The sequence below is a fragment of the Lagenorhynchus albirostris genome, chromosome 4 (assembly GCF_949774975.1).
Source record: "Lagenorhynchus albirostris chromosome 4, mLagAlb1.1, whole genome shotgun sequence".
Classification (NCBI taxonomy): domain Eukaryota; kingdom Metazoa; phylum Chordata; class Mammalia; order Artiodactyla; family Delphinidae; genus Lagenorhynchus; species Lagenorhynchus albirostris.
This window is the reverse complement of record NC_083098.1, coordinates 84,697,020-84,706,060: the sequence shown is the minus strand read 5'-3', so window position 1 is coordinate 84,706,060 and position 9,041 is coordinate 84,697,020. Positions and strand designations below refer to the sequence as shown.

Sequence of the window (9,041 nt, the reverse complement as noted above, 5' to 3'; positions counted from 1 at the left end):
TGCAACTTTGTTAACTCCATAGCAGACATGGAGTTAACAAAGTCACTTCTAACAAGGTGCTTTCCCCTTTGGTGAGGGTGTTTCTCAAATGGAAAGAAAAAATAGGGTAAGTAGTGCTTGTGTATAGCCAGTTACAATATAGACATCAATCCCTTAGTTTTTCTCAATAAAAATTAAATTAAGCACTCACAAAACATCTAATTTTGTGAGGTCTTTTTCCAAATGACTTTTAAAACATAACATTTAATTTCCAAAACTCATCTTACGTTAAATATCAGATGACTAAGATTAAAAAGAGAGCTTCCCTGGTGGCGCAGTGGTTGAGAGTCCACCTGCCGATGCAGGGGACACGGGTTCGTGCCCGGGTCCGGGAAGATCCCACATGCCGCGGAGCGGCTGGGCCCGTGAGCCATGGCCGCTGAGCCTGCGTGTCCAGAGCCTGTGCTCCGCAACGGGGGAGGCCACAACAGTTAGAGGCCCGCGTACCGCGCAAAAAAAACCCAGCTAGACCCAACTGCCTGTGATGACAGGGAAGTCACTCAACCTCACCGTACACGTACAGCAACTTCTTTAGACAAATTGACATTATTCTTCACTTGAATTTTCTGAGGTGACAAGATGTATCATACTTAGGAAAATTAAAACATTCTAAAAAGATGAAAAGTTTTAAATTATCAAGTTACCAAAGGACCATTTATCCCATAAGACTTGCTCTCTCCCCTGAAGTGCTTCACTGTTCTGACACATGCACACAGAGACCTGTAGACTGCAGCCATATCTGGACCTCTCAACTGTGTCTCTTTGGACACAATTCAGAACGTTGGTGGTCTGCATAAGTGGAAACTATTCTTAAATTGCAAGTTTTGAAACTAGGATTAAGCAAATTCTTAAACCTGAATTTGCAGTTTGACTTTCTTGAACTCTATGCTTAATATTCATTCACTGTATTCTCAATGTTGGAAGAAAACCTGAATCTAAACCCATTTATACACATTCTTTCTTTAAGTGAGTCAGTATTTAAATAACTAACCATTGTCTACTCTCCTGGAATTTTGACTTTAAGAGTCAAAGGAGGGACCTCCCTGGTGGTGCAGTGGTGAAGAATCCACCTGCCAATGCAGGGGACACAGGCTCAAGCCCTGGTCTGGGAAGATCCCACATGCTGCAGAGCAACTAAGCTCGTGTGCCACAATTACTGAGCCTGCCTTCTAAAGCCCTTGTGCCTAGAGCCTGTGCTCCGCAACAAGAGAAGCCACTGCAACAAGAAGCCCGAGCACCACAACAAAGAGTAGGCCCCGTCGCAACTAGAGGAAGCCCGCGCGTAACAAAAGACCCAATGCAGCCAAAAAATGAATTTTTAAAAAAGGAGCAAACACTCATTTAAAAAAAAATGAAGACTAAACGCAGCCCAAAATAAGTAAATATAAATAAATCTAAAAAAAAAGTCAAAGGAAAGCTCTTATTTCCAACATAACTGAGATACTAGTTGATAACAGCATTGTTTCAAAGATACAAATAACAATTGGTCAATTCAAACAAATGCAAAAGTGATGAGACATCAATTTGCTATCTCTGGCTGGCCAAATTCAAATAGTAAAATTTGGCAGATGTGTTGTTCTATTCTCCTTGTTCCAACTGCACCCCTCCTTCAAACTTAGCAGATTTTAGGTTATGCAAGGAATTTTTTGTATTTTCTTTTTGAGAACCACTTAGTTATTGGCCTTGAGGCTATACACAATTACAATAACTAGTCAATTATTTTAATTTTATGGTTATCAGTTGAGCAACTCATCAACTCTTTAACCTCTAACGTCCAAGGTTTTGAAAAAGAAATGCATATTCAGTCATAGGAATAACAAAGCTTTAGAATTAAGACTTTGCTTTTATGGTCTCTACTTTGTGTTTTGACTAAAGTATCTTGTATTCATTGTTTGTAACTCCACTCAACAGCATTATTTTATGTCTTTACATTTAGTGCTTAAGCTTGACTTGTGACCCCCTTTTTTAGACTTGTTGCCTTGCCATAAATTCTTGCAAATAGTAAAGTCCCTAACCCAATGCTTACCCTCTTCCCTTTTTTTTGGCCACTTGGGAATTATTTTTTTTTTTGGCCACACCATATGGGAATTAGTTCCCTGACCAGGGATCAAACCCACTGCCCCCTGAAATGGAAGTGCAGTCTTAACCACTGGTTTAAGCCATCATCATACGAAAGTCCCTAGGTAAACATTAAAACTGGCTCATGATCAATTATATTTACTATTCAGGTTTTTCTTAAACTCATTTTAAAATCATAAAGGGTCAATTAGGAACTGTTGATAGCTTTTGACAGGGTAAGATCTTTAAATTTAAGCTTTTCTGAGACTTGGAAAAAAAATCATCTTAAAATGTAGCTTGTGTTACTTTGTATATTGTTACACTGCTGTTGTATTCAATGTAACCTTTCACTAAAAAGTCTGATACATATGGAAATATCACAACTATGGTGTTTAAAGAGCCTCTGGAAAATGAGGTCAGTACATTGTGACTAGGTGTTTAATTCTCGATGTAATTTATTCCAAATAAACCGGTTTATGCTGATTATTTATATTCAACTAACAATCTGGTCAGTTTTAAGAACTGTGGAATGTGAATGGGTTTGGTGTTGTAACTGGGTTGTGCCCCAACACTGCCTCCCCCATCCTCCCAAACCGTGTGCCAACTGGGTAACTTACTCCTGAGTATGTTTTCTGATTATACAACGTGGACTCCTACACCTCAAAACTGAAAAAACACACATGTGCTTATCCATAGTAAACACAGAAAACGTGGAGGTCTTCCCTGGGGAGAACTAGACTTTCATTTACCACACCCAAATTACTGAATGGAAGTAACTCCTTAGATACAACCAGACTGCAATAGTAATGCTGTGAAGGTCTCACACCACCCACTTCACTCTTGGAGAGCATCACACTTACTCCCGCAGCTGCTACTACCGCCTATATGCTGACACTCTTCAACAGTAACACCTCTCTATCCCTCTGCAATGTTGCCACTTGGAAATTACTTCCTCAACTCTCAAATTCTGTCAACACCTTCCAAAACATCTTTCTAGTCCCATTACTATTACTGAATCTGCATAACTTGAATATCCCTGGCAATCTGGGAACCATTCACTCAGCAAACAGCTAAATGCCAGACATTTTTCCAGGTTCTTTACTTGGAATATCCCAGTGCAGAAAAGATAGAAAAGACCACATCCTCATGAAGGTCAGACTCTAGCAGGAAAAAAGCATACAATCAATACATAACAAAGTAAACTATTAATATTACATTATAAATACAATGGACAACAAGTTTAGCAGGGCAAGGGTATGCTAGGATGGGCATAAGGAATGAGCACAATTAATAGGAGGGTCAACGTAGGCTTCACTGAAAACACTGGACTATAGACTTCAAGATAACCTGTCACTCCAAAGGGAAAGACAACTTGAAGGCTTTAAGGCAGTGGTATTGAGCAGGAGGAAGGTCAGCTCAGTCAGTGTGGTCAGAAAGGTTATGAGGGAGTTTGAAAAATGCATTCTGGCTACTACTGAGAACAGATGGGGGAGGGAGAAGCAAGGGTGGATCAGTTTAAAGGGTTTGGCTTCATCTTCTAATTGTGAAAAATTTCAAAACTTTATGCAAATAGGAATAGTATAATGAATCCCCATCATTCAGCTTCAACAAATATCAATGTATTGAAACCCTAGACCTAGAACCCCATCCAATGCCTACCCCAAACCTCATCTAAAATATTTCAAAGCCAAACTTGTATTTACAATTTCATCCATTTCTTAAATACTTAACCATTGTTATCAAACCAAAGATTATTAACTCAATATAAAAATTAATTTCATTTATCTAAATGAAGATCTTTTAAGATCCTTATGCTCCAAATGGGTTTTATTTTTCCTTGCTTAGGCCCTGAACATACCTTACTTTGAAGGCACAGCCCACAGATTTTTCTAACAGACTAGACACACAGGATGTTAGAGAAATCAAACTTGAATGTTAAGTTTTGCCTGAGAAATCAGAAAGTTGGAGTTTCTATCAAAGAAGAGATTTAGAGGCAATCCTATTAAGATAGTCTAGTACAGTAGTGCATCTAAAGCATGACACATGGAATGAAGAGACTATGGAAGGGTTGTAAGTTTTTTTAGATATCAAGGACTAGGACAAAGGAGTAAACGGCTGAAATTACGCTAAAACAGAGAACCTTGGGCCACAGCAACCATGTTTATCATGAATATAAATTAACTCCATCTTCTAATTCTTACTAAGACTGTATTACTTCTCAGCTGCTTTTTCACACAAGGTTACTGCAACTCAGGCACTTGCCCTCACAAATATTCAAATTCGTGCCTCTGCGAAATTACACATACCTTCAGGACATCTCCCAAAGTTCTTCATCCAATAATGAACAACCACAGTGTTGCCAGTCACTGTTACCCATATTCCTCTTGCCTGAAATACCCTTGCTATTCCTTCAAACCACTTCTCCCATTAAGTCTTACTAAAAAAAACCCTCCTATTCCTTCTGTTATTGTTCTTAGCACACTAGAATTTACTTAGCTGCTTACTGGCCAAATAGTTGGAAAGGGTAATCAATTTAAGAAAAAGTCTCAAGTCAAAAGAGCTTTTATTCATTTTTAAAATATCACATATGAGCCTGGCCTCTTGTGGTTTCTGTAACTGGATCACTGTAAAAAGAAATGAAAATGTCAGTAAATCTCCATCAATATCCTTGCCCAGAAAAGTTCTACTCTGAATCATCTAAAACATACTTTAAAATTATGACTTACTGGTTCATAGTAAAAATGTGTCAATTCTATCTCTTATTCTGCCAAATTTACTGTGTTCCAGAATGCAGGTCTCCATTTTCTACCTTTGCTACACCTCCAGTTTAAGTCTCTTAATCAATTAAGACCCCCAACTAAAGCAGTTAATAAAATTTATATGGACATTACAAGAACCTACCTCAGATCTTATTCATCAGCCTGCTGAACTGTTCCTTTTTCAGAAACATAGATACCATCCAAAAATTTTCTGATATCCTTGTTTTTTACTGTTGTGGCTTGCTGAATCAAAGCAGCTGTAAGAGTGAAAAAGATAAGGCAATTATTTTATCAGTCAAACCCAAATCATAAGCAAGTATTTTATTATATGCTATATACTCAAAACCCAAGTATCTTTGGGATAGTTTATTAGGGTCCCACAATTTAAAAAAACTCACCAATCTTTTTGTCTATCTCATTTCTCTCTCCTTTCCCGTAATATTTTTTATTTAGTTACTTATGTTTGATTGCTCTATTAGAGGGATAACAAATTAAACTTGAGTCCTTTTGTCCCTATTAATATCCAATGTACTTAAGAGTCTTTTCTTTTGTGCCTTCACATGTTTGTTTTTCTGTACACAGAGTTCCCAGATCTGTTTTTAACTGACTGACCAGTGTCTTTACAAAATCCCCACGGAACACTGTAAGTAAAATAAACGGATGAAAAAAAAAGCTCACTAAAAGAACATATATCATGTATTCAACTACAAGATTTAGGTAAGATTTTATGGGCGTAATCAGGCACAGTAAACATACAAACCTGAATTTGACACAAGTTCAATGTCATTTCCTTCAAGAATCAACTCATCTTTCTGGGCTTGAGATACTGAACAAGCAACACCTAAAAAGGTAAGAGAGCATGTGCATAGTGTCAACATAAGATAAGATTTGTAGCATTATTTAAAATATTTAAATTAAGTAGCAATTTATTCCATTTAAAATTCTACACACCAAAAGAATTGTTTTGTAACAGAATCTGTATTATCTGGGCCAATCTTGTATTCCTGCTTGAATGAATCTGTCCCAGACTGATTACAGACTATGATTCAATTAACGAATATGAGCAAAAGGTATCCAGCTAGTAGGATTTAGCTGTACAAAGATTTGTATCCAGTCTTACTTCTACTGTGTATTTGCTTTCCCTCAAAGCTCATTTTTCACCTCAGGGTTCTCATTAAGTACTGCTGACCATAGCAACTATCATGTAATATTTCTGTAGAGCCATTAATTGGTACAATCCCTTCTTCCCACCCCCACAATTCAACGGAATCAAAAAGCATCAAGAGCACTAAGTTTTAAAACTTTCTAATGCTTCAGTGTTAACTATGCATCAGACAAGAACTATTTTTAAAACGCATTTCAATTTCAAGTCATTTAATCATGAGATGTTCCCAATTTTACAGATGAGTAAAATGAGCTACATAGAGGTAATCTGCCCAAGGTTGACACTGAGAGCTGAGACGTGAAACTAGGAAATCTAGGTATTAACCTCTTTTCAAATGGGTCTTTTTTTGGATTTCAGTTTGCAAAACCAATCACAGCTCCCATGGCCTGCAAACTACCCCAAATGTAAGCCTTCAGGAACCACAACTGGTATAAATGATACAAAGCCATAATCAAACTGGATAATTCTGAAATAAATCTGGTCTTATTTATAGCTAACCCAAAATACCAGCCTTCACAAGTAGAAAGAAAATTTCTAAACCATACCTGGCCTCATCCGAACCCTGCGGATGTATTTTTCACCCAAAAAATTTCGGATTTCAACAAGAGAACCATTCTCCTGAATAACAACGTTGATGGGGAAGTGAGCATACACAGACCTCATCTTGTAACGGAAGCCCTAGGTTAAATAAACAAAATAAACAAACTATTAGCAATGCTGAGAAATTTGAAAGACAGGATTTCCAGTTTTTCTCTGAAAACCAAGGAGTTGCCCTTTTATAGGGAACATTTACATATTTGTCAAGGCTGTCTCCCTCCCTGCACCTAGAAAAGGATGACCAAATCTCTAGAAATTATCAATGGAGACTTTAGAGGAAAATTTCCTCCTTCCTGACAAAAGAAACTGAAACAGTTCTCACGCAGCACTCATTGTCAAGGTTTTGTAAAATGTATCACCTATACCAATCCTTACAACAATTTTACACAAAAACATGTGTTTCTGTGTCTCCTCACTGGACTGTGAAGCTCCTTAAGGAAGCATGTATTTTACCACCTGCTATGCCCACAGTAAACAATGCTAGTTTCCCATTAAAGGAGAAGCCCTTCATCTTGGACATCAAGCTAACATACTGAGTTACTAAGGTACGCCAGATTCCAAGAACTGATGACACCAAGACAGGCCCCCTGCCCTCAAGGAACCTAACCTGTTATGTTTTTAAGGAAATGGACAAGGAGCTCAGAAATTAGGTCCACCTTTTTCTATCCCTACAAGAGGTCCTGGTGGTGACAGGGATAAAACAAGAAACCAAAGCCTACCCTGTATGTTACATTTTTTATATATAAAAAAAAAATTCACCCCGAAGATGAGTCCTATTTTGTGTGGAAAAAACACCATCAGCATACTATTAAGACCATCTGGTCTTTACTCTTATTTATCAATCTTTACTCACATCACTTAATCCTAAGACCCAGGAATGCCTATTAAACACATTTGCCAAGAACACTTTTTCCCACGTCTTAATAAGTACACATAACTAAGTTACATGCATAATCTATTCTTTGCAGGACACATTTATGTTGCATACGTAAATCACAGTTGAGAAACCTCCCCTTCCAAAACAAAGTAGTCTGGTTAACCTGCTTACCAGTGTAACACCCTTGATCATGTTCTGTACATGACTACAGATAGTGCGAACAGTGGCCAGTTCCTTCCTATTCCCCCACCATTTGTCAACCCGGAGCTGTAACAGAACAAAAACTTTAGAAAATTCTTCCTGGTAGTAAGTAGGCTTGGAAAAAAGTCCATTTATTCACAGTAAGTACTCTAGATTCTAGTATTTGCCCAAATTAAAACACGATTTTCAAGGAAAAATTAAACCACAAAGCCCTCAATTAACATTTTTGTTACTGTACATTACAGGTACACTACTACTTCACAAAGGAATGAAAACCCAGAACACAAGTTTTGTAGAAGCTGCATCAAACTTCACTCCTGGAAAACTAAAATACCAGGTTTAAAAGATCTACTGCTGCATTCCTAAGATTCTTACAAAACAATCAGAAGAAAAATAAACTTAACTTGTAACAGCACTTGATACGAATGACAACTACTAGCATTGATCTTTTATAACCCACTCTGTTCAGAATCTCGTTTTCCAATTTCACTGAAGCAGCAACACCGAAACTAGTTACGCTTCTGGACATCAAATTTTAAGTTAAAACACTGAACCTCAATTCCATAATTTTAAAAGCAACCCAATTTGATGCTCTTAAATCACAACCTTCCAAACAACCAACTGAAGTGTCAAAAAACAAAAACTCACCCTCTTCTTTTTTTTCCCAAGAAGACTGAGTTCTACATTTATGTGATTAAAGTCCCTCCGCAGGGTGCCTCTGGGGCCCTTCACAATAACTGTGCGTCCCTTCAGAGTAATGTCGACTAGGAGAGAACGTATTCGTGAGGTCTCGGAACAAGGTATAGAGCGTGTAGTAAAGATGTAAGAAAAATGCAAGCACCAAGTCTCGTACCATTTTCTGGAATGTCGACAGTCTGATTGCTGAGAATGGTCTTCATTCTGAAATACAAACACTTGGGGTAAGAAGGCCGCAGAGGACCTGTTTTCGACCAAACTACGATACACGGACCTCCACTCCTACCGGAGACCGCAGGCAAAAATCCCGGGAAGGATACGGGAGGACCAGCAGGGAGAGCAGCCCCCACTACGCTCTGGCCTGGAAGGAGCAGCTCCTCTGCGGGTGTTATAAGCCCAACGGGCCAACTCCCGCTCAACGCAACCCTGGGACTCCCATCAAGCCGGCGCCATCCCGGCAAGGCTGAGGAGCGGGAGTAGGCCTAAAAGCCCAGCACAGGGCTCGAATGCCATCGCCACCAAATTCATATGGCGTTCGCCGCGTGGGGAGACAACCAAAATAGGGCTTCCGAGGGCCAGACTGGCGCCGCTGGCTTTCCCTGAGCCGATGGCTTCAGATACCCAAGGCCCACCGATTACAGTAACCAAC

The 9,041-nt window shown here is 38.8% G+C and overlaps 1 protein-coding gene across 1 annotated transcript; it reads right to left on the bottom strand.

The window, feature by feature from the left end:
* Window positions 1–4,643: 4,643 nt before the first annotated feature.
* On the bottom strand, window positions 4,644–8,596 carry RPL9 (ribosomal protein L9). The gene is made up of 7 exons (XM_060148335.1): window positions 8,550–8,596; window positions 8,345–8,460; window positions 7,667–7,762; window positions 6,567–6,699; window positions 5,617–5,697; window positions 4,999–5,113; window positions 4,644–4,721 (listed from the first exon to the last, which is right to left on the bottom strand). The coding sequence occupies exons 1-6, from the start codon at window positions 8,593–8,595 to the stop codon at window positions 5,007–5,009; spliced, it is 579 nt and encodes a 192-aa protein (XP_060004318.1). The 5' UTR covers window position 8,596; the 3' UTR covers window positions 4,644–4,721; window positions 4,999–5,006.
* Window positions 8,597–9,041: the final 445 nt, after the last annotated feature.